The sequence below is a fragment of the Eufriesea mexicana genome, unplaced genomic scaffold, assembly GCF_001483705.2.
Source record: "Eufriesea mexicana isolate 0111107269 unplaced genomic scaffold, ASM148370v2 scaffold474474834, whole genome shotgun sequence".
Taxonomy (NCBI): domain Eukaryota; kingdom Metazoa; phylum Arthropoda; class Insecta; order Hymenoptera; family Apidae; genus Eufriesea; species Eufriesea mexicana.
In genome coordinates, this window is record NW_016907907.1 from 301,750 (window position 1) to 327,973 (window position 26,224).

The 26,224-nt window shown below is 38.6% G+C and overlaps 1 protein-coding gene across 3 annotated transcripts; it reads left to right on the forward strand.

Annotated features, from left to right (window-relative positions):
• Positions 1-3,357: 3,357 nt before the first annotated feature.
• Myo61F (unconventional myosin 61F) lies at positions 3,358-25,808 on the forward strand. Of its 3 annotated transcripts, XM_017911555.1 has the most exons (21): positions 16,356-16,403; positions 18,572-18,598; positions 20,236-20,455; positions 20,981-21,096; positions 21,171-21,241; positions 21,650-21,858; positions 21,982-22,164; positions 22,243-22,449; positions 22,565-22,827; positions 22,896-23,065; positions 23,135-23,289; positions 23,363-23,491; positions 23,561-23,714; positions 23,792-24,023; positions 24,114-24,344; positions 24,424-24,583; positions 24,666-24,911; positions 24,979-25,194; positions 25,261-25,361; positions 25,425-25,527; positions 25,605-25,808. In XM_017911555.1, exons 2-21 carry the CDS (start codon positions 18,594-18,596, stop codon positions 25,617-25,619), a joined length of 3,186 nt encoding a protein of 1,061 aa, XP_017767044.1. In that variant the 5' UTR covers positions 16,356-16,403; positions 18,572-18,593; the 3' UTR covers positions 25,620-25,808. The 3 variants fall into 3 exon arrangements, with proteins under 3 accessions (XP_017767052.1, XP_017767061.1, XP_017767044.1); XM_017911563.1 differs by lacking the exons at positions 16,356-16,403; positions 18,572-18,598 and adding an exon at positions 3,358-3,800; XM_017911572.1 differs by lacking the exons at positions 16,356-16,403; positions 18,572-18,598 and adding an exon at positions 3,358-3,635.
• The last annotated feature ends 416 nt before the right edge of the window (positions 25,809-26,224 follow it).

Consider the following 26,224-nt stretch of genomic DNA (forward strand, 5'->3'; position numbering starts at 1 on the left):
CGGTCATCGTCCACGTGGGTCTCGATATTACGTCAGGATGAACTTGACACGTTACGTCGAGGTGGATGCCGGTGATCAATGGGCCAGTAGGCTGCTTTTGATTCCTGATTCAAATCGTATGATGGAAATAAACCATCGCTAAATGTTGATAGCCCGCCCCGGAAGCAAAACGACATAAGTTGCTCAATTATTTAGGTAACTTCGATTACTGAAAGATTTATATTTACCAGGGACCTTGAAGAGAACGGAAGGATCATGAAATATGAACAGAACGTTCCGCGATTTTCGACCGCAACATTAACCGTGTCCAAATATCTCTCAATCCTGGTAATGCCTGCTTTTAATATCCAATATCGCTAAGAATACAAGGCACCAAATTCTTTACGGTAGAAGTGGTCGGCGATCCTCGATCTCTTCTGTGATTGTAAGAGTGAGCTTCCTCCCGGCGAAGGCGAGGAAAAAGCAAAAGGGGAATCGTCGACGTGCAGAGTCGTTCGACTCGAAAATTACGGGAGGATCCCCGTGGAAATGACCAGCTATAAATACACGGGAGTCAGCGGGGCCACGCTGTAAACTTTATTGCGGTTCGTTTTCCGTCGCGGGCTACCCGCGAAGAAGAAAACGTTCGCTCTCGAAAAATTCTCGCGGCTGCAGCAACCCTCGTTTCGCCGATGGTATTTTTGCATCGGCCAGCTTCATCCTTGGCCGCGTAGCTTGCGAGTTTTTTCACCGACTTCGCCATGCCGTCGACTCTCAAATGTTCTTCGTCTTTTCAGTTCGTTGCCTCACTTCTCTGCAGCCTTGAGATAAAAAAGAAAAGGAAAAGAAGATGAAGTGGAAGATTGAGAGTGCCTTTTTCTTGTTATTTTTATGGTGGGTGCGATTAATAACTGTGTCAATCATGGTCGTGTTCCAAACGCTGACTAACGGTTACAAAACTAGCATAGCGGTATGTATCGTAAGACCAGATGGAACACACGTGGAATGATAATCGTCTTGTTCTTTGCATTTATATGCGCTGGAACGGGTACGATGATGTTCTCTGTGCTTGCCTGTAGAGAAGTATGAGTCATCGATGTACTAATAACGAACTTGGAGTATACTACAATGTATGCTTCGATTTTCTTTCCAAAATGTAACTTACTTTGCGACTACACCGATGAAGAAAGCAGAGAAACGCGGATATTGAGTTATTTTGTCTCATTACGGGATTCCTGCTGGCCACGCTTGTCACGAGATTAATGATGGAAAGCTGAGTATCTGGGAAGTGCTTTTTGCCTGCGTACCTTCGGGCTCGAGAATCACTAAGAATTTCAAAGAAACAGGAAATGGGTTGTTCAGTGAATATAAGTAAGCAATTAAATCGTGATATTAGATCTTAATACCTGGAATGGGCACTTAATACTGATAAACAGTATTTTATTTACCATCGTGGAAACATCATTATTCTTTTAACTATTAACAAAGCACCGTCATTATTCTTCAGGTAAAATGGCGAAGGAGGTGCTCGCATGGAGTTAAAATAATTGCGTGTAAAGGGGATGCATCTTCTTAGGAAACAGTCCAGAATAAAAGATCAGAAGATTTATCATTCGAAGGTGCGAATTATCATTGTAAAGTAGGGGATACCCGAGAGCTATAGGTTATTCCAGGGCGAAAGTGGCATTTATCGTACTTCGTGCCAACTCGCTTGGCTGACATTAAGCCGAGTGCAGACGATGCTTGCACGCGTGCAGCCTTAATACCGGTTTAGAGCGAGGGGTCGCGTCGCGAGTCACATACTTTTCATAAATAAATAATTATTTGAAAATATAACTGTGTCGTAACGCAGACTTGATTAGACACTGTTCGTTAATCGTTGTCTCCAATACACGAGCACCGAGGTATACTCGTTGTATAACCTTTTTTAAAGGCTGATTAAGAAAGCAAGATTTGCTGCTTGATAAGCGGCTTAAATTCATATAAATCAATATTAATCTTCAGTTAGACTTTGGATATCTTCTTTAGATTATCAAATCAAAAATTCATTGTATTTTGTTTCATGTATCTAATTTGTGATATTTTTAAAGCCAAACAAATGCAATGCTTAACAATGTTTAAGTGACTATAAGAAGATGGCGCCATATAGATTTTGTATGCTCGTGGATATTATACGGGGAAGAGTGGACTATAAGTAAATTATAGCATGAAAGGGCGATGCACATTTTGGCTTCCTGATGTAAAGTTGCAGTTTTCCAGCCGATCACTTGCTGCCATCGTTAAGAAAAGGCAAACCCACGTATCTTTCACACTATACTGGATCTCGTTTAATTGTAATTAGATACCAACTGTGCAGACACATGTGGCTTAAAATAGCATTTTGTAATTGCTTCAGACACGGATGTTTATCATCCGTTACAACCATTATTGTTGTTGTTCCTTACAATTAGAAACTAGTTAGCTTTTTCAATATTTTTTACTCGTAACGTGTTTTGCTGCATTTGTTCGATTAGTTTTGACGTAAGTAGTAATTTATCTAATATTGAATTTGCTGAGTTCAACGAATTCGCGGAAGCGTAACAAAGTTGAGTACACTTAATTATACAGGAAGTGCACTTAGGTCGTTAGGGAGTAACGTTTTATTCGAGACGAAAGGAAATGCGCGCGCGCCTTCCCATTCATTTAGATTACTCCTTGAAACGCTTCCTTTGTGTACAATGTGACGTTTAGCTTTTTTTTTTGTACATCGCTAAACATCGATCAGCAATTTAAACGCTGTTCGCACGGGCAGTAATTTAAACCAATTACAAAAAATGCCAAGCTTAATGTTTTCGTGTAAAGTTCCGAGCCATAAATTTTCTGAAATCATATATAACACATTCAGAAAGCAGAAAGAACGAATTTTGATGTAATTAGTAACAAATAAAGAATTTTATTTTAAAAATAACCTTGATAAAAATCTTGTACAAGTTACGCCCGACTCTGCTCGTCGTACTAGCCGTTTTGAAACTCCTCTGTTGTCCTCCGTTAAGAGGACCACTGATCATGATCGCCTATATACATAACCTCGAACGCGCGTGACATACAAACAATCCCATAGGCTCTTTCGAGACGTTTCTAATTCTACCATGCTTTCGAAACAGGCCCAAAAGTATCTTCACTGGCGCCCTCTGGTTTAACGCGGGAACAGTACATCACCGAATTCCCTCCAATTTAAAAATTTTCCCGAAAAAAGAAACGTATTTTCTCATGCTTCGATACTCATGCATCGCCAGTCAGATACTTAAACGTGTCCACACATACTTGTATATATATATATATACGCATGTATCGGCACACACAAACACGACCACGCGGAACACACGGAGGGAATGGGCTGTTTCTCCTTCTCTGTTGTGCCTTCAAACGCCTTCCTCTCTTCCTCCACCACCTTCTTTCTACGGCACAGAGAGTTCCTTTAAGCCGGCAGTTTCGTGTGTTACACCGTGGCGTGTGCACACAAGATCACATAAGTTTTATGTACAAGACGGGCACAAAAGGCACCCTGAGAGATCGGCGGTGGCTTTCTTCGGTGGAACGAGTTTTCCAGGTGTCATCCAGGTGTACGAACCGATAGTCGAGCCTCATGCATGAACTCCCGTCTGCGATAAATAAAAGTAAGAGTCCCGTGGAATCACTTTAAACGCTTCGAACCGCGCGGAGTCGTAGTTTCGAAAGAGGACGTCTTTGTTCTGACGTTGCGCCTGTGATCGCGACTGTGATGTGATAAGTTTCGTGGGTGAACACTGTGTGACATTTGTGACAGGCTAATCAGCTGGAACGTAAGTTTAATTTAATTTCTCTTTCATCCTTTCCTACATCTCCAAAGTTTCTTTCTTTGTCACGTGATTTCGACAGGTGCAAAAGGTTATGTTTGAAATAGAATAAAATTTGAGATTTTTACCTGTGTTGTAACACAATTCTGTGCAAGATTCTTACTTTTCGTGTAGTTACAAATCTAGCCAGTAGAAAGATGAAAATAACACAAGGTCGCAATTGATGTTGTATACTTTTTATCCAGATAGTTTTTGTCGAAAATGCACACAAAGTGGGAGGCGCGCAAGCTGCGCTTTATGTCATTGACATCTGGAACGTGAGTCACTGAAACGAAATTGCGAACATCTCGTGCTTTTATTAGGTGATGCACGGATTACTGCAGATGCATCACGAGGTGGTCTGCAACATGGTACTGGAAGTACCTTTTTTACTCGTAAATCTGTGCGGCGTGGTTTTCGTATATAATTTATCTTGCAATGCATGATTGCGACATCTTAAGATGATCACGTTGCAGAATAATTTTGCCCGTAAACTACACCTGACATTTCAAAATCAACTCTCTTATACACCTTCGAATAACATCCTTTCGAAATTATTTTATTTTCCATTGAAGCATGTTATATGTATTTTTTTTCCTCACATTGATATCCGCCATAACATTTCACGTGAAATGCATAATATCGATACGTGACTTCTTTAACGTTTTCGAAGATACACCGTTTAAATATCGATATATATTTAGAACTGGATTTGTAGCGAACTATAATTGACCACGTGCAAGTGGAAGTTCGGTAAAAGGGTCAAGCGAATTTATTAAGGCGACGTTCGAAGAACCCGCTAAATCGTTACTTGGATCGACGTATGGTTAACGGTTTAACTGCTTTGATAAAGATGTCATTGGTCAGCCAAGGTTAGTTTTAAACTGTCTTCCTATTGTATGTTGTCGCGAACAAAAAGAACACGAAAAAGAAATTATATTTAATGACGAGTAGTCCATGCTTTAACGTGCCTTTTCGATTATCTGTTTTCTACGCCTTAACTGAAATTGCCTTAAAAGCAACGTTAATTTACGACCACTTTTTCTATCAGTCGCTTATCTTTTATCCAAATAATCGTCTCGATCGTAATAAGAACGTGTCACGAATATCGCGAGTACACCTGAAAAATATCCACAAACTGATCAACATCGTGGGATGGGAAGAGAAACTTAAATAAAAACACATGGAGATTAGACTTACGATTTTGATGCGCGATTTGTTAGCCCTGAATCGGTCGGTACGATCGGTATCGATAGTCCGCCACTTGCTCGTTACAGTCGACAGTGACGTCAAACTATTATACCCGTTGCGATAATACTTATCCTATATCGTCAAGTCGAATTTCTTCAAGAAACGACCATTATCGATACCACGATCGATCCTCAATGAATTATACCGTCAGTGAGTTCTGATTGAACTCTGCTCTTCGTTTTTTCTTCTCAAACTTTCAGGTTCGTTCGATAAAATAATTTTCTGGGAACACATGACCAAATGGTGAAGTTATCGTTAAAATTTTCAAAATTTCACGGGAATGTGTCAGAGTTTAAGGTATCCTCGCGATTCCACGAACGTATCAGTGAGCTATCTTTGTAGGAAACGCTGAAGAAAGAAACCGAAGGATAAAGCGATGCATTGTTTCTCTGTTCGGCTGAGGTTCATTCTGTAACGTGAAACAAGTTTTCCACGTTTTTAGCCCCATTTAAGGGAATACAGGGAACGAAGATTATGGGTCATTGTTTAGACAAAGATTCTTGACCTTAAAACACGAAGAACGTTGAAACAGGTACAAGTAACCAAGAAAAGTCCTCAGCTTTGTTGTTCCATAATCCTTGAACAAGTGAAAATTTCACAAGGTGAAATCCTTGGTACGCTAACTGATCTTACTAAATATGTAACTTTGTGCCATTATGGACATTGAAATGGAATATCTTGAGTTTCAGATAAATTGACTATTGAGTTTCAGATAAGACCCCATGGGACACAGCGTGAGCGACTTTGACCTCGTATTTCTATTCTGCAAAAGGGCAAACAATTACAAGAAAAAAGCTTCACCTTGTCCGTTCGTCCCTCCAAATGTGTCTGTAGTCTGGTCACAGGTCATCGAAGACAAGATAAGGCAATTAAACACAATGAGTCACGATAAAGGTTACGTTGCTTTTTTATGAGGGCAACATACGAGACTTGGCTAGATCTATTAATCATGCCTTAATGTCCTTTTTCCCTTGAACAGCTTGTTCTATATTAGCAACCTGTTTGATAGTTGCTATTAAACTATTATTCCATTTCGTATAGCGAATAAAGAAACGTTGGTTCACGTTAGTAGTATCTTCACAGAAAGATACTATGGAAATAGTTCAGTATTTGTCAATGGGAAATGAAATGTTTCTTCCAAGATAAAACATCGACGAGCTATTCGTTCAACAAGCAGATAAATGAAGCTTATTGACTTAAAAATTTCCTCAGATACACGAAACAATTTACTTTGACGTGTCGAGCTGCTTCCTTCAGAAATTATGGCATTATTTGGTACCGTAATAAACGCGTCAAACGTTCCTCCACTTTGCGATAATCCAACGACCAGAAACTGTCGATCGTACTGCTGAAGAATCACGATTTTAGCGCATTCCAATTCTAGATTCAGCTGACTCAGCAGCCATTGGATATTTTCCTTACAAGTCCCTAGAAACGATTTGCATTAAAACTTTGTTAGAAATTAGTCATATACCTGCATAACTTACAATTTTCCTACACTATAGATGGGTATTCGAATTAAGCAAATTTCTAAAATTTTGCACTCGTTATTTGCTGCGGAACATCTTGGAATATTAAAGATCGGACATTTATCTCTTCGAAAATGGCACTCGTGTTTCGCTATATGACACGAAACCGAAGTTTTCCGATCAGCTCACTGCGCGCAGTGATATTTTACGGTTCGCGAATATCCGGTCTCGGGCTGCAAACTCGGGAACCGTTGGCGATAGTAAAATTACATAACGACAAAGTTCCTTAAAACGATTTTTATCGCGAACGCCACGTAACCGGTGTAACCGTGTGTTCTGTATTTTTCAAACCACTTTTCGTTATCTATCAGTCCCCTTTTTATCCTTTTTCTTCCTTCGACGTATAACCAGTTCCACGAACCACACGTTAAAACTTGGTGACGTCAGTGGTGAATAGCGATAGAAATTGCTACCGGAGTTGCTCAGTGATAATCGAGCCAATGATTGATATCTGTCCGCGTGTGTATTCGTAGATATAAAGTGGCCTGTAATTAAAGGTTCGTAGTGATTGGAGGTTAATGCACTGCTACTTTGCAAGCTACATTGTTGCATGCCTCGTGAAACTAGAAACTTAGAATGTTTACCAAATATCCGAGGATGTGAAGGATAATTGGTGCTCAGCGACGCTGCGTTTCCGGTGAACTTTCTAAATTCCGCGTAATCCAGTCTGGTTACTTTATGCAAATAACGGATCTGCTGGCTCGTAAAGCATATTTCTTTTTTCTTCGTCCGCAAATTACGCAAGCATTCTTCAAAAAATATAAGGAACTATTGTTACAGGTGCGTTTCACTCGTTTTTCAGCGCCGATTAGAATAATGGAAATGGAGCTTCAAATTGGAATTCTAAATCGGCTGGAAATGCAGTGTACGTTTCCGGTAGCTAATAAAAAGTGTCAGTGCGGCAATTGCGATCGGTCGTAAAGGTCCAACGCGTTGTCTATCACGCAACGAATATAACAAATTTATGTTCTAGGCCGAACAAGTTATCGCGAGGTCTAGTTTATTTGTGTGATCGTTATTGAAATCCTTGAGCTTTAATAGAAATGATAGAAATCGCGAAAAGGAAACGCGATGTCCCTTGCTCTCTGTTCCGTAAAGTTACAAATATTGCGACTATCGCGAATACTTTCAGATTACATTCACTCGAAGTACAGAATTACAATTGCACGCTACGATTTATACTTTTCACATCATTTACATATCAAACGTAAGTCAGGAATACGCTCAGGCATCATCTAATTGCAGACTATGTCTACTATTCGCACCTACAGCAACGTTATTACTCGAAAATTCATTCGAATATAGTCGATAAATATCAGAAATAAACATACAGACAGTTTTCTCGCAATCAAGTGGCGATTTAATTTACAACGAGCATCGATGGAGCCGTGTCTGGCGAGGCAGATTTAAAGCGTTGCACGAGCAGAGCCCGCGGAGGCGTAATCTTACATTTCTTCTCCGAATCTTCTCCGAAAAACCGGTTGGCCGGTTCTGATTCAGGCCGACCTTGAGTCAGTCAGCTTCAGGCCTGAAGTTCAGGGCTTTCAAGGTGCTCTCTCTGTCGCGAGCCTTTAATAAGCCCCGCGAGGACGCGAAGTAGAAACACGGAGGAAAGACAGAAAGAGAAGGAGCACGTATGACGTCCGGGGGATGTGAGAATACCATGTGTAATAATAAACCGAACTCCGGCTGCATGACGCTCGGAAGCGACCAGTGAAACGGTGGATGGTCAACGAAGACAATAAAAAAGGGAGAAAAGAACGATTCGAGGGGAGGCGTGCGCCCGATCCACCGAAAATAAGCGACGATCTATTTTCGAGCCAACTCTCGTACACGATGCGCTGTAGGAAAAACACTGGGAGCCGTTGGTTCCATAGATCGATTGCTAGAGACCTAGAGCTGCTACATTATCGTCCAAATTGGAAAATAAAGAGGAAACGTGAGATTGTAACAATGCTGTTTACATTTTTCTCTTTTGGAGAATTTGTAATGATATCATTGGGATATATAGCACTTCCTAATTGTTGAATTTGAAGTCAGTTGTTCTAGACCCTCTTGAGATTTTCTAAAGTAGGTTGAGTTAAAGAATTAGGTGCAGTAGATGAGTATATAGCTCCATGTTTGATGTGTATTGTTCAAAAAGGTTCTCATGGTGTTATTGAGAAACTGGGGTTGTTGAATGAAGGATACCTAATCGTAAAATTCCATGGCTATGTAGAAGTTGTTACATCCGAAGGATGGTATTTAGCATAAGGGTGTCGAAGGAAAAACTTGGTTCAGACACTTGGTGGTAGAGATGGTACGTAGTTATGTAGAGTTGAATGGCTGCGAGTTTGGCTAGCAAGAGGTTGAGTAGCTGGGAGTTCTGGTTTAATGAGGTTCACATGTTCGAGCCTCTATCGAATGGAGATAAGTTTCTCTGGTACACCGAAGAGAAATTACAGACTTTCTTTTTTCGTGAAGGACTCTAAATGATTCGTAAAATGCAGAAAATTTATTAAAGTCAATTGTTAATAAGAGAGTCTTACCATTGATCGTTATATGACACGGTTCTTTGTATTCGATGAATGGTAGGTAATGTCAATGTTCTTAATGAACACCCAGAGTGTATCGTGTAACATGTAGCTATCTTGGTAGTTTTTAACTCAAGTCATTGACTTCTTAGCATTCGACGTGTTAAAAGAGTACAAAATCGGGGTCCTTGGTCACTCACGGTCACGTTGAGTAACGCGATATTACATTATTGTATGTACTTAATTATTCCTGACTGCTTTCGAGAGTTGTTTTAACTTGCGACTGGTCTTACTGAAAAATAAACCCGCAGACATTAATAATTCGGTTGCAAAATATATTTCAGTGGGTGTTGTAGACTGTCATTGAACAATCGCTAAACGTGATCACCTGGATGTGAATATACTTGGACTGTTGCTTGAATGCGATTTGGTACAAAGAACAGAATAACCCTGCCAAATAAACCATAAATATCACGTTAACTCAGCTTTCCACAGACGATTATTCGCGCCTTGGTTCGAAGAGGCGCCAAATCATCAATTTGCCTCGGGCGCTCGTACGTTTGGGCCGGCCCTGATGTCTTCGCAAAACCCAGTTATTCATTCCTATAATAAACTGTCATATCCATGCGTCTCCAATGACGTAATGACAATGAAGCACAAGTTGCAGCAAGTATAGGGCCCCTGAAAGGGTTCTCGATAATGATTCGTGTCACGTAAATTATACAAATCGTTCTTTAGATCTTTCAAATTTGACATCACGTTGTTTTCATGAAAATAAAATCATTTCTTTAGACTCGAAGAAACGTTGGAAAAGATTCTCTTTATGTCGGTCAATAGTTAGTACCAATTGAAACATAAATTTAAAATCAATTGAATAGTCCGTCTTCCTTACCAATTTAAAATCGATGCAGCTTAGAAACGTCTGGAAGAAGCTTCATAACGAAATTAAGATGGGAGATTGTGTTATTTTCGACGGTCATAACCTTCAAAGGGTTATGTGCGCCAAGGGAATGTATGCGGCGCCACATGAATGACCGCAACGTGGTTTTTCTGGCAAAGGGTTCGAACATTAATTAAACCTTCTAATTGGAGATGTTCTCGCGTACAATTAAGTGGCTCACGCGACCACGACCCGGCAACTTTTACCGTTTCTGATCCCGCCGATTGTTTCCCGAGCGTGAAAGTCGTAAACGATTTCGTTTCGGATGCGCATGCGTGCGCGCAGCCGCGTGAAACTTCTCAGGTGCCGCTAACAGTACCCGGGAGGAAAGGAAAAGGAACAGCGACCGGAAGTGTCGCGCGTTGCCCACGATGCGGGACTCGTGCCTTCCTTTTATCGTGAGATAAGAGGAACACCGTTTACCATGCATCACGGGTACACTAATGGACGCAACCGGAAGTTCCTATGGGCACGATCGAAAACGTGCCACGCGCCATCGCGAATGTAAAATGTCATTTGAATATAAAGAAGTTTTGCTACACGACTTGGCGAAGGCCTGTTTCGTCATGGCTGATGTCCTATTTTGTCATGGCTGATGGTCTATTTCGTGCATTGTAGATTAGGCTTATGAAGAATAGGTCTGTCGATGACCTAAATACTATGTTAAGGTGATACTACGGGTAGTAGGCTTAGGGGGAAGAGATCGATGACCTAATTATTAGACTGGGTTTTTGTGTCACGAGCAACAGCTATTCCTTCTTGTGTTGGAGAGATGAAATATAAATGATACATCGAAATATCCTGGGGATGTGCCTGCAAAGGAAAATTTTAGGTTTAAATTTCAAAGCGTAGTAAATTACAATGGTCTAAAAGTAAAAGGTGTTGAAGCAAATTTTCAATTCAGAAACATTGGAGAATATGTAAGTACTTTCTATTGAAATTTACACCTGTACTTACGTTAATGGGTCAGGAGTTTTTATTTTCGGTGAAAACACTTCGCTGGAATGGAGTGGAGGCACCTGCATCGTGGCAAACGCAGGAAAGAGGTAAAATTATCACCAGTGAAGCAAATTTATGAGCGATGCACGCTACTGCTGGATAGCTCTAGCAAATGAAAAGAACCGAGCCAATGATTTCAGGCGATTCAGTGAAAACCCGACCTTCTTCTTCGCCAAACCGGGCAACCGACAAAAGGCTAACCGGTTTCCGGAAATGGGTAATTTCTTTATTATACCCATCAGTACGTACGATCCTTTTTGTGCAAGTACAAGTCTGTGCATGACCCCACGGTATATAACTACCGTTCTAGAATAAAGAAACCAAGGTCAAGAATTTGCATGCCCTTTAGTCGCCATGCATTGGACTTCCTTCAGAGTCTCATTTTCCTCATTTTCGTGGATACTTGAAAGCGTACGTTCAATAATAAAAAGTATTTTCCTTTTTAAAATTTCTTTTTAACCAACAGGAAAATATCGTTGAAGATCATAATGCTAACTTTTAGTACTATTAAACAGATTCGGATATTCATTCTGATATATCTTCCCTATGATTTTCAAATAACCTTTAAATGACCTTTAAATGACATTTAGTGGCTTTTATATAACCCGCAACGATCTTCAAATGGTCTCAATTTTTGTCTGAACTTTTTGATGGGCTAAAGCTTCGGTATAATCATGTTTAAGACGCCACTGATGTGTTTTGAGTTTCGAGAATCAATAAAATGGCTCCCCTTCTGTAACTTCTTCGTCTATGTTCTTCATTAAAGCAGACAGACATTTGTCTTAATCGCAACGAGTAAAACGCTTTATTCGTATATCAGACTAGTCCAATAGCGGACTGTCGGCACAATGAGATCGATATTCGAGCCAATATTAGTCATCGTGAGCAGAAAATTAAACGGACTCTCGTTTATGCGTCTGAATATTTTCGGTGGATGCGTCAGAACGCGCTAGTCGGCCTCTCGTTAAAGCGGCGAGCAACTTTTCACAGCGAATCGCGCGAAGGTGAACGCGGACGAGCAGTGAAGGCCTCGAAGGCCCTTTTTCCTTTGACTCATCGAGAGATGACGCGGTTTCCCGGTGAACGAACGCGACCCCGTTTCTCGCGATGAAAAACGCGACAATAAACTGAATAAACTGCTCGTTTAGCACAGGAACCTGTGTGCACACGTCAGAAGCTGTGACCGACCGGACCGCGTGTCGAAGACGGTGGAAAATTGCCTGGAGCACGCCTGGAACCTGCTTTTGCTTTTAGTTCTCCACGGGAGCGGAACGCGCATTGAAACTGAAACTAGATCGCGGATGAGGGACGTGAACGTCTCTTAACTTTCAGCCAGAAGAAACAGAGAAAAGATTGTTTAGATCAGAAGAACGGGTTTCAGGAGTTTTGTAATTCGAATCGACAATTGCCTCGAGCATAATCGAGACTCGCTTTCGCTCTTAATTCTCTGCTTATAGAATAATTCTCATCTCGCGAGGTAATGGGGTTTAGAGATAACTGGAATTAACAAAGGTTAATTAGACCGTTGAAATTTAGTATGCCTAGTTATATACATCTTTCACTTCTAACCGATAGATCCAGTGTTTCGCAAGCCTCCTGCAAAAAGAGCAGAAGAACGCGTTAGGGAGAAGGATCGATAAGTGTAATACGTATTTAGCTACCCGCAGGTGGTATGGCATTATTTTTTTATCACCATGTCGGTGTTTGCGCAACGGAACAGCGATCAAGCAACCGCAGATCGATCCGTCTAATCGTCCCTACCAGTAGAAAGTTAATCCGCACATTAGTAGGTCTCCACTGCATTCGCGTTTCAACGGAAATTCATTAAGTTTATTCGCCGAGCGAAACCATAATAGACCAGCTGTCTAATCGAAAGAACGGCTGGAAAGGAAGTGGATATTTTTCCCAGATCGAGAAGAGGATAGTCGTAGGTGATTGCTGTTCCTCTTTCGCGACTTCTTCCACAAGTATGACGGCATCGTGCATGACTAGACGGGACAATGAAAACCGCCTTCACAACGCGATTGTTCGTACCCTCGAGAGTCGGTCGCACGTATCTGCGGTGATTTAGCATAAGATCAGCCGAGAAATTAGTCATCGAGCGAAAGGTCACGACCGAGACAGTGACTCAGATCGATTCCCCTTTCGGGGAGAAGAAATTCTGATCGACCATGATCGAACGCTGCCTGTTGATGTTCGACTTGCTGGCGGAAGAAAATATTATTCGTCGTTTTAAACGGTCTTGTTTTGCAACTGAAATTCTTGGGAATTCAGTGACACGATCTGGCGAAGATTCATATCGCGGATACGTAATTTAAAATAAGTCAGAGCATGAAACCGGATAAGAGTAAGAGCAGTGATCGAAACAAGCACGCTTCTTTAAGGAAGCATATATTTTTCTACGGGAAGAAATACAAGATCGCAGTCATTGGATGCGGTTTAACCAATCCTTCTTTCGAGAAATAGAAAAAGAGTGGAGTAAAAACAAAGCGATCCACGAGGCACGTCCAAGAGAGCACAGCATCCGCGACTTCGGAATAGATACGACCCAGTCCTCACCATCACGAGCGCGTTCTCCATGAAGATTCAGTGGTATCGTCTGCAAATGTTTCTTTCCTCGATTCCTCTCCTTTCCGATCCGCGATCCACGAAACGTAACAGGCCCAGGGGTGGAAGACTGTCGTTATAAATCACAAGCGGACAGCCCTCGAAAATAGGTATCGCGTTAATCAAGCCGCGGGTTCGAGACGTCGAACGGTGATTTTTACGACTCGTCCCGTCTCGGTGTATTTATATCATTGGTTCGGGCCTTGGCTGCGAACCGACCGAGCTTTTTCAGCGTTTCACTCGTGCTGGAAGTCGCACTGGTCTGTGCTTCGACCATTTCGATCGTAAAGCTCCGCGTTTTAAACGGCTACTATGTTTCCGAGGTGTAAATCTCGTTTGGACGTTCACGGCAAGTTTTTCAAGGCGCCTGAAAATAACTAAGTACCTCCGTCTTGTTCCGTCGTTGCGGGGGGAAATAAAAGCAATTAGGGGATCGCAATGAGACCATCGTTATTTTCGCGGGCTTGCACCATTCCTTATGCTTTTTGAAAAGAGACCGTAATTTTCAGCCATTTCCAGGATTCGTACCTGCACGTAATTTTAAGTTCTTTAGAAAATATTGGTTTTCTAAGAAGATGTCACGGAAACAATTGATCTCGAAATAGGTAGAAGCGAAACATGGACTTCCAATATCTATTGTTTTTTTACGACTCTTTGGTTCTTCGTTATCTCAGAAAAAGATCGCAATTTTTAGAGTTAGTACTCATTTTCAGAGTTACTACCTACACCTAATATTGCTTTAAAAAAAATTGTCTTTTTTAAGATGATACGACAGAAAAAAAGATAATCTCGTCTAATGTTGGAATAAACTATGGAATTACAATATCTAGTACTTCGAGCAACACTTTTTTACGTCCTCGACAATGAAACTGATTGATACCACTGTCATTTCTTAATTTAGAATATTTTACACGAGTTATTTATCTGCCCCAACTATGTCTGCTATTCATCTATTCGAAAAGAAGATTTCGCGCGAAAAAAAACGGAAATCTTTTCAACGCAAGGTGAACAGAAGTTTCATCAAGATGTTTGTATGCAATGTAAATCATCTCATTTCCGAGGCAACGAAAGAAAACCCGCGAACAATTGTGTATACGTTCCATCGAGCATCAGAAGTGGAAGCGACAGCATTATGACTTCCGATTCGCGGAAAGTGTCCCGAGATTTATAGAGTTATTGTGAGGGAGCTCGGGCCGAGTCGTTGACCCAGCAAAAAGGATTGATTAGGCGCGGGGAATGATGCAGTTCCTCTTTTAACTGGCTCCTATCTACAAATTAAACATATACTATTTTTATCTACGAATATAGAAAACAATAATCGTGCTTTCGACTATAAAATTGGTCACCTCGAATCTCAGGCAAAAACAGCTTGCAGAGTCGATAAGATCTGCTCCGATGTTCTTGTTACTCTTTGAAAGAAGAAGGAGTCATATAAAATATGTTAATAGAGATATTTCCCTCGTTACTTAAAGAAGAAAAAAATCGTCGATTAGTTAGAGAAATGATGCTCGATTTGAACAAAAGTTTGTTTACGCGAAGAAAAGAATCAGAATTTGCATACCGAGCGGTCATCGATTGACTCCTCGTATCGATAAGAACGAGGTCATGAAACGCATTTACCCGAAGCTCCGTGTATTACATCTGTATTTTCTTGAGGCGGGTTTGTCCCAGTATTCATACGGCATTCGTCGCGATTGCGTTTAAATATCCATTATTATTCCTTCATCGGGTTCGATTCTTTCCTCCAAAGTTACACTCGTTGCTCTTAAATTATTCGACCTGCGTAGAAATTCAGGAATCATGCAGCACAGGTAAAGTTCGAGAAAAAGAAAATGTCGAATTACGTGCTTAATATTTCTTAATTTTTCATTTCTTTATTGTTATCGATTACCGGTTGCCGTTCAATGATAACGCCAAATTCCTTTAAACTAGTACAAGTATAGATCATAACGGGATAAATACAGTGATAACGAGTACACAGGAACGATAACATATTTATATCGTAACATATACGCAACGTATTACAATTGCATGCGTTTTCTGCAAAAAAAATACGAATAGATTAGATTAGATAATACACATACCATTTTTCCGATGTTTGTTAAAGCTAACTTGGTATTTCCCATGTCACGAAAAATGCATTTCTTCATTTTTTTTTCCTTTCCATCATTCATAATTCTTCTTTCTCTCTTAATCCTACAAATCGTATATATGTCATTTAAAACAGGTAATTGAATGAATATTATAATTAGTTAAAAATGATATAAGGTATTACAATTTCTTCATACACGGGAATCTCAAATATTCCATAGGAAAATTGAAATGCCGTAATGGCAAGTGAAATAGAATTCTCCTCAATTCATTTTACTCGCTGGTGCATTTATTTTCTAAACATTTTTCAAACCTTTCGAATATCGATCACGTTTGTTACAATCGCCTTGAAGGGTCTCTTAGAGCTAAAAGGAAGAAAAGTGTTATTGCAAAGAAAATGTTAGATCTACTCGAGTGGCTAATGTATTTTTCATTGTACCTTACCTGGATTTATTGGCGTATCAGTGACGAATGAAAGAGCGGTGACGAGGAGGTAGGAGAAGTAGCGTATAGCCGATGATAAACGAAGGTGGACACTGTTAAGTCGTTCTTGAGTGGTGGCCGTAGGTGAACCGATCCTCCGGCGTGTCTCGATCTTCCCGGTGAACGTATAAATCGTGGCGGAGTCAGTGTGCAAATTGTACGATCGTTAAAACGAAATAACGGAATCAGAAGTGACGCCAAGCTGCTCTAGCATCTGGTGGCTCGTTGATCCTCGATGATCGCCTGTGACGCTTGCCAATTTATCAATCGGAACGATTAAATGAAACTACACTCACGATCGTTCCAGGAAAAGATCCACGATCGAGATTGTGTTGAAAAAAGCTCGTCCATCGATGGATAACATCGGTCTTACAAATCGTGGATATATCAAATTAATGGTGTACTAGATGGAAAAAAATTTCCAAGAGTTTCATTATCGTAATGTTTCGAAGTACGAGTGGTCCGGTTTTGCGAGTGGAATGGTACCTGTAAAAGTCGATAATACGTAACGTCCAATTAACAATTCATGGCCCGATAAGAAACGAAGAGCAACGCGACGTATTTTAAAAACTCGAGGCTACTGGAGTTTCCTGCTTTTTGGCCGCTGGTCACAAATATTTTCCACGGGGAAAGGTCGAGACTAAAAATAAGTCGCGAGTGGGGAAACGGATGTCGAGAGATCGGAGTTCGGACAACGAGACCAAAATCTCGTTTCGCCTCGAGCGCGAGGAACTCGCGGTTCCATATACGATTTAATCGTTCCTTTTCTCACGTGCTTCAACTCGGCTAACGAAACCTGGAAAAACGGAAAGTTTCACGGTGGTGAGACATGTAAACGATACGAACGAATCGCGCGAATATCTTTATTTTCGATCGAATGTAACGATATTTCGATAACGGCTAATCTTACATCGATAAGGAAGTACCTCGGAGCAGGATTTTTGCTAAATAACATGTGAATGATCCATAAATATTTTTATTTCGTTCTCCTTTTTTCCTCTTGTCAACTTAATTGAAAAACTCGAGACTTTTTAATCTAGATTAGCTTATACAAGGTGTTTCTTTTAACTTATAATCCTTTCCATTAATTGGACACATATATATCTGAAAATCAAACTTTTCATCAGAGACAAATAGTTTTATAAACGTGCCAATATTTAAAAAGAGTACCATTTCGTTTTAAATATTTTTTACAAATTATTTTTTTAATTTAATGTTATAGAAAATTGTAGAATGATAAACTTTGTTTATCTTTTGAAACATAACCTCGAACAAAATTTTCGTAAGCATAACGCTTTTCCTTTTAACGATGAATCGGAGTATCCTGTGTAATTACTTTCTTAACGATCTCTTTCCAACCATTTTTCCCGTCGTGTTCTCTGACGAAAGAATATGTATTCTCAGAAGTATCCGCAATGGCAATGACCGCGATTTGCAGCTCGCGTTTATGGAATGGCAACGAGCCGCTGATTAATCGGTGCAGTTTTCGAGCAGGTCACGTATATTCGACCTTGAAGCTTCTTCCTTTGACCGCGCGAGTCGCATCGATCGACCATTTCCTCTCGCAGCAATCATCGACTCGAAACGTTTCCATTTTAGGAATAGATAGATAGAAATGTGAAACACGTTACGAAAGAATCCGCGTGAAAACGTGTCACGCGGGAATTCGAGGCAATTAGTCTTTCCTTTCGCGTCGCGCTTTAATTGGTTCGATAGGTTAATTGGGACACAAATCGAAACTGCGCTTGCGCAACTTTCCGTTTTACCAGACGATACCTGTGCACTCAATGGAATACGCGCGAATCTAATCAAGACGATATATAAAAGTCTCGCGCACGTTGTTGACGATATATAACCCATCGACTCTACTTATCGAAGATTATGCAATTTCTTCGCGCCGTGTTCTCGATGCACACGCGATAAATATCGAAATTAGTTATGATAGGTTTCGATACGACACTATGCTCTAACAGAGTGCGTTCATCTTCGAGATTTTATGCTAATTAGAAGGAAAAAATATTGTAATTCTTCCGGGATCCTCTTATGTTGCATCGAGAATCGATTTATTAACATTTCGGTTTATTTCATCGGGAATAGCCGAAAGTTCTTTGTAAACCTCGCTCTTAATCGGTTGTGAACGATTATCAAGCAAAATCGAGATCGACTTTTCACGTAGACCGCGTATCTTATCGCCACGATCTAACGCTAGATTTCACGGGGAAGCACGAGCATCAGTTGCGAGAGCACCAGCGCTGGTTCCGCGTTCGTGCAATAACAATAATTCACAATTACTTGATTCGTTAATCTGTTTGGGCTCTTACGCAGGGTACAACGACGCTGCTGAAACATGGGGTGAGTTCTTTGAGATTCCTTCGTTATTCTTGAAAGGAAAGAACACTTAGAATATGCTTCATGTGAACAACGAATTCCTCATCCACCATCTTTCTTCGTCCATTTTATTCTTTCCTCCCTCGCGCCAGATAATTCGTACTAATATCGATTTAAAGGATGTTTTATCTCGAGTATATAGCAGGAAAGGTTAATAACATTCCGTAACAGCCGCGGATAGATGTATGCATTATTATAGTGACCGTTGCAGATGGGAAGAAGGGTAGAACACACCCTTCTTTACACAATAAGAAACAGCTAAGTTTGATACAACCCTAAGTCGAAGGGTGGGGGTAAAAGTAGCCCATACTTTACCACCGTACCTGATTGACAGTCTACCTGGGACTTCGGGTAGCCCAACGTTTTAGTCTGTCAGTCGAAGTTTAAAAATAAAGTGCAGAAATTCAGAGTCGCTAGAGACAGTAAGTTAAGTGTACCTTTCATTGGTCTGTTGATTTTGCGATACAGAGTGTTATAAGAAATTAACATATCATCGATGTGTGCATAGTTAAGCAATTTATAATAATACTGCCACTCCAAGATCGTTATCGTTATCTCCCTCTTAAAAATAATTTTTAATATCCACGCTTTCCCCGTTTCTATTGTTAAAACGAAACTGATCTCGTTATAAACGTAGTAGCGAAACTACATTGTTCTCTACGTTACTTTTTATCGATCTCCTGCCGTATATCAACACTACTTCGGTATCTAATCAGCAACTTTATCATCTACAATCCTACTAATGTCTATCTCGCTATGCGAATTCGAGAATAACAGATAATGACGAAAAAAGTAAACACGTTTCTCTTCCTAGCAGAAAAATATCATCGATCGATCCGATCGCGAGTTCCCTTTCGACGTTGTTTCCTCGAATCGACAGAGTCATCGGTGCACCTTTTACTTTCGTGGACTTTTAAGTCGGAAATGCAGGAATAGTGATCCAGATTTCGGGAACAGAGGGGATAGAAACGAGACGATCTTTCCTGTTCACCGATTTTTCCATCGCGCGTATCCGTGTCGATGGTCGACGCGACCGCACGCGGAAAATCGACACCGATCGCGTGAAGCGCCGTCGAAGTTCATGGTGTTGATTTCGTTTCCGGCGGTCGAACAATACTCGCAGCCTGCACTTTCTCGCGTTCAGTATCGCGTGACGTCCACGAGAACTCGGCATACGTCTTGGCCGCGACTAATTTCACGAATCTCCTCGTCCATCGAGTATAATATGCAAATGGCTACTACTCCTAGGCAGAGACTTCGACAAATTCGAAGTGAAGAGATGCAATCACTTCCTTCAACAGGGAGTGGCCTGATATTAAGTGAAATCTATAAATCGGTAGTCTTGCATAAAAATTGAAGATAACATCTGAAAATATTATTTCAGAATTCTTGAACTTACAATTAGACCAATGACGTGTAAAATCATTCTCCATTCTTTCTTCTTTTTTTTCTTTTATTTAGTTATTTATTTTATCGACCTTAAGGTCGTGTGTACCTTGTGGATAAAGAATTCTGTACACCTATGATCTCTAACAATTCTTTCAAATCGAGTGTTCCACAACTTGGATCTGAATACTAACTTCTTCACTGACCTATCGCAGCGAGGAGCACGCGGTATCCGACACTGGAGGTGGTGTGAGAGGTTCCGGCAAAGCACCGGAAGTCCCCAGCTCTGGCCGCGAGGTACGTAGGAACATGGAACGTGGTCTGCACGAACGTGACCGTGTCGGTGTCCAGGACTTCGTTCTCCTCGAGGATTTCCAGAGCGAGGCTGCATTTATCGATAACCTGAAAAAGCGCTTCAATGAGAACCTAATCTACGTGAGTAAAAGATGGCCTATATAGAACAGCTGCTCGAACCGTTGAGAACCGGAAATCTGGTTCCGTTTGCTCTCCGTTCGTTTACATTTGGGAATTTTAAAGTCTTCTTGATAAATGTTTGGACTTTCGGTTCGTTGTTGTACATAAAGTTGTTATCAGCTTGTTCAGGCAACAGCAGCGCATGTTTCGGATAAAGATTGTTGATTTACTGTTGAAAAATTGTAGAATGCAATAAAGTTTTACTGAAAAGATAGATATTTAAAGAGACGAGATAATGCCGCATGTAGTGCAAATTTTTTCGCAAGAAATTTATACCGTTCGATCTTGAAATTATGTTGTACAGTTATAGCCAAGTGTGAGAAGGATGCATTAATTCAATTATCTGTTCTTTAGACACGTGTTTGAAGATACCGCGATAATTTCATTAACAAATCGAACCGTCTATTTTCTACTCGCGAACAATTGTATTTCTTGTTATAGTACTCAGACTTGGATTTTCTTTTCACATTTTCTTTATTTTTACAGACGTATATCGGTCAAGTGCTGGTATCAGTGAATCCTTACAAGAAATTACCGATTTACAACCCGGAAACTATTCACTACTACCATGGAAGGAATTTCTTTGAGGCCCCACCGCACATGTAAGAAGCAATATTAAATCATAAAGTATCGTGTTCTTCGAATAATTGTTAATTTAAAATCATTTTGATTTCAGCTTTGCGCTTGCAGATACTGCTTATCAATCTTTGTTGAAGGAGAATCTGGATCAATGTATTCTCATCTCTGGTAGGAAGCAAGTTAAAGCAAGTTGAGGGTTGGGGTTAGCTATTGTAATAAATCTGAACCCCTAAGATTGAGTTGCTGCAAAAGAAATAGTTTTTCCTTATACAAAATTTTATAATTCATTCTTAATTTATTTAACTTATAATCCTAAATTCTATTTCAAAAATCTTCATAATTACAAAATAAGGTTTCTACTTATCTATCTGCTCCTTTGTTACAGAAGTAATTCATCAAAAATGTATAGTTTGGTTCTTATTTAACTTCTATTTTAGTTGCTACATTTAATTACTATTTTAGTAGTTACTATCTTAGTAATTAAATAAATCTTATTCAATATTTTTATGCACTTCTGCAGCAATGTAATAACAGATACTGAAGACGGATTTAACATCTCTGGAATTGATTGTGTAGGCGAATCCGGTTCGGGGAAAACCGAAGCTTCAAAGAAGGTGCTAGAGTTTATCGCAGCGGCTACGGGACATAAAAAACAAGTGGAGGAAGTAAATAATAAGTTGATCGGTAGTAATCCGGTACTAGAAGCTTTTGGAAATGCGAAAACTAATCGCAACGATAACTCGTCCCGTTTTGGCAAGTACATGGATATCCAATTTAACTTCCAGGTACAAATGAAAGAACGTCTTTATAATCAACTAGTATCATTCTTATATTAATATCAGCAAATATGTATATTTACTTGTGTAAAAAGATATTTCATCAATTAATAAGATTTAATATCTTTTTAGGGAGATCCAATCGGTGGGAACATCTTGAATTACCTACTCGAGAAATCGCGAGTGGTGCATCAATTTTCGGGAGAGCGAAATTTCCATATTTTTTATCAATTATTAGCCGGCGCGAGCGAAGAGACTTTGCGGAAGTTATATCTTAAGAGAAATTTAGATACGTACTATTACCTCACCAACGGAGTAAGCTATTATTTTTGCTTTCTAATCATACGACCATTACAACGTACATTGTATAACATTGTCCTAAATGATTTTTAGACGAAAGGTACCATAGACAGTATTGACGATACTAGCCAATACAATGAAGTAATAAAAGCAATGAAGACTATGGAAATGACTCAACAAGAACAAGATGATTTATTTGCAATAGTCGCATCAGTATTGCATATGGGAAATGTTGGTTTTACCGAAGAAGATGGTGTCGCACAAATTTTAAAGCCAGCTTCCGTTGAGGCTGTTGCTGCTGTAAGTTTATGGCATTCATAAAACACATAAGTAATAAAATACATTTGAGTCTTTTCTCATTTGTTCGATTGAAATTCGCCAGCCAGTTATTTTCAATTCTCAAATTCATTCACAGTTATTGGGTTGCGACATAAAACAATTGGCGGAGGCCTTTACAAATCGCACTATAGACGCCCACGGTGACGTGGTCGTTTCCCCGTTAAATAGAGAATTTGCGATTTATGCACGGGATGCGTTGGCGAAAGCTGTGTATGACAGACTGTTCACGTGGCTAGTGACCAGGTTGAATAAATCTTTACAACCGGTTAACAATCCTCTTAACAAGATGGTCATAGGAATTCTAGATATTTATGGTTTCGAAATCTTTCAGAAAAATAGGTACACGATTATTAAGATTATAAATAATATTTCCCTTGACAATCCTACATTAAAAGTTTTTTTAACAGTTTCGAACAATTCTGTATAAATTACTGTAATGAGAAATTGCAACAACTATTCATTCAATTGACGTTAAAATCGGAACAAGAGGAATATCTTAGGGAAGGAATAACGTGGGAAAATGTTCAATATTTTAATAATAAAGTTATATGCGATTTAATTGAAGAAAAGTATAAAGGTATGAAAGATCTATATTAGTAGAGTAATGAAAACTGTAAACATAATATATTATTTAATATGTCTATAGGTATAATATCATTAATGGATGAAGAATGCCTTCGTCCTGGAGAACCAACAGATTTGAGCTTCCTAGAAAAGCTGAATGTAAACTTAAACAATCATCCTCATTATATAAGTCATATGAAAGCCGATCTACAAACGCAGAAAGTTATGGGGCGTGATGTAAGACTCCAGTTCTTCAATTTCTTATGTAATCTTTTAATATAATTTTTTCTAACATGATTGCACATTTTAGGAATTCAGATTAGTACATTACGCTGGAGACGTAACATATAATGTACGTGGATTCCTTGAAAAAAATAATGATTTATTATATAGAGATTTACGTGCATTAATGTCACACACGACAAATTCAATTATTAAGGTACTTCTATTATTTTACATATAGGCTTCATTTCTTCAATTTTCTATATTAAAATTTATGAATTTGCAGAGCGTATTTGATGTGAAAGATTTGAATAGCAAAAAACGACCGGACACTGCCATTACACAATTTAAAAATAGTTTAAATAATTTAGTGGATATACTTATGGGAAAAGAACCTTCTTATATTCGTTGTATTAAACCTAATGATTATAAAATGCCCAGTAAGTCTCAACAATTTTTATTTTATTACATTTAAAATATATTTTATGTATTTTAAATAATTCTAATATTGTTCCAGATCAATTCAACGACAAAATTATATTACATCAAGTAAAATATTTAGGTCTTATGGAAAATTTACGAGTGAGGCGAGCTGGTTTTGCCTACAGGAGACCGTATGAACAATTCTTACAACGTTATAAATCTCTATGTCCACAAACGTGGCCTAACTATCACGGTCCTGCTAAAGAAGGTGTACAAGCTCTCGTATGTTATCTTAGCTTCGAACCAGATGAATATAGGATGGGCAAGTAAGGATTATTAAATAAATGAATATAATAATTACTGATTTTTATATAGATTTTAAAAAATTCTAACACTGAATATAATTTTTCACATAGCACAAAATTATTCATTCGATTCCCTAAGACATTATTCGACACTGAAGATGCTTTCCAAATGAAAAAACATGAAATAGCTGCTATTATTCAAAGTAAATGGAAAGCTATATTAATAAGACGAAGGTATCTACGTATGAAGAAAGCGGCGATAGTTTTTCAAAAGTACATTCGAAGATGGTTAGCAAAACATGAAACTGAAAAAAGAAGGAAAGCAGTTATTACTATTCGACGGTACTATAAATACATTTTCTTGTTTGAATACTTCACAAAATGTTTTAGATATATATGCTAAATTTATATAATTTTGTAGTTTTATTGAAGGATTCATTACACGAAATGGACCACCAACTGAGATCAACATAGCTTTTATTGAATTAGCAAAATCTCAGTGGTTAATCAAGCTCTCTAAAACACTTCCAGTTGGTGTTTTGAATCATTATTGGCCTCCGTGTCCATATGCTTGTCGAGAAGTAAGATGCATAATTGTTCAGTTTTATATTTGAATATTTTTCTATCCAAAAGAGAAAAAGAACTAATCATGGTTTAATGTAGGCCTCCGAACATTTACGTATCATATATAAAAAATGGAAAGCACGTAATTATAGATTGGCTTTGTCAAAAGAAGATAAAAAACAGTTTGAATTAAAAATTTTAGCTGAATCTCTGTTTAAAGGCAAAAAGAAATCATATGCAAAAAGTTTTGCGCCAAAATTCCAAAATGATCGACTTGGTGTTGAATATACAGCATTAAAGCAAAGTTTTGTTAATAATATTCTTCCTCGAGATGAAACTATAAAGGTGAAATATTTTTTGTATTTGAAATTTAAATTACTTTTAATTTTAACTATAATATTTTTTTTTCTAGTATGCAACTCCTGTTATTAAATATGATCGACACGGTTACAAGCCTCGTGAAAGGGTACTAATTTTAACGGAAAATGGAGTGTATATCTTAGACACCTTAAAAACATTTAAACTTAAACATCGATTACCCTATAAATCTATTGAAGAATTAGTTGTTACAGGAGAATCAGATAATTTACTAATCGTTAGGATACCACCCGAATTAAAAAAAGACAAGGTTTGCCATTTTCAAACTATTAAAACTATTAATATTTATTGTTGTACTTATTTAAGTTTTATTTAGGGTGATTTAATTTTGGAAGTACCGCATATAATAGAAGCATTAACAAAAGCAATTGATATCACTAATAATCCGAATATTCTTAAAATTGTTAATACGGAATCGTAAGTATAAATAAAAATAATATATTTCGCTGTTGAATGTTTTTAACTAATGTCATCTTTCAGAGTCTCACATAAACTAGTCAGTGGTAAAGAAGGTGTAATCGAATTCAGGACTGGTACAACTCCAGCTATTAGTAAAAACAGACAAAGTGGACATTTACTAGTGGTAAATAAAACATTTGCTATCTTATATATTCAAAGTAAAGTATACCTTTTAATTTATATTTATATATAATATTATAGGTGGCCTCTCCATAATGTCCAAACAATGTTTGAAACGATCTTGTACTTAGACAGAAGTGTTCAGCATGCAAAATATGATAATGCAGCCTTAATTGATGTGATCTAGAGTGGAATTTTATTAAGAAGAGATAATATATTAAAATTTAGTACATTTATCGAATGAAACTCGCAATTTTGTACCTTGCTATATGAGTTGTGTAAAATATCTTGTGAAATAATGTTTATTTTTGTAATTAGCACATTATTAGCGAAATGAAAATCTTTCGCCACTAATAAGGATTGATTAAAAATGGAACCTTTGTGCCTTTTATGAAACTATTAACAAATAATCGCACAAGAAAGTAATTTATTGCGGGATGTTTTACAGGTGCACTGAAAGTTAATATTTTTCTTTTTTTTCTATATTTATATTCTATAAGTCTCTGTGCCATTGATTTCATGTTCAGAATTATCGTAAATAACAATAAAAAGTTAAATTAAAGTAACGATCTTAAATCATAATAGACGAGTGATTTTGCATTATTTTCCCCATTATTCATATTCCTAAATGTGCTAAAACAGAGTTGTATCACCATTGTATCATAAAAAGCTAGGATTTGAAAACAATTATATTATCGATT

Excerpts from the sequence above, each read along its gene's own strand:
- Myo61F (XM_017911555.1), top strand. Across the intron at positions 21,859-21,981 it reads ATATCCAATTTAACTTCCAG|GGAGATCCAATCGGTGGGAA; the intron begins GTACAAATGAAA and ends ATATCTTTTTAG. Across the intron at positions 22,165-22,242 it reads ACTATTACCTCACCAACGGA|ACGAAAGGTACCATAGACAG; the intron begins GTAAGCTATTAT and ends AATGATTTTTAG.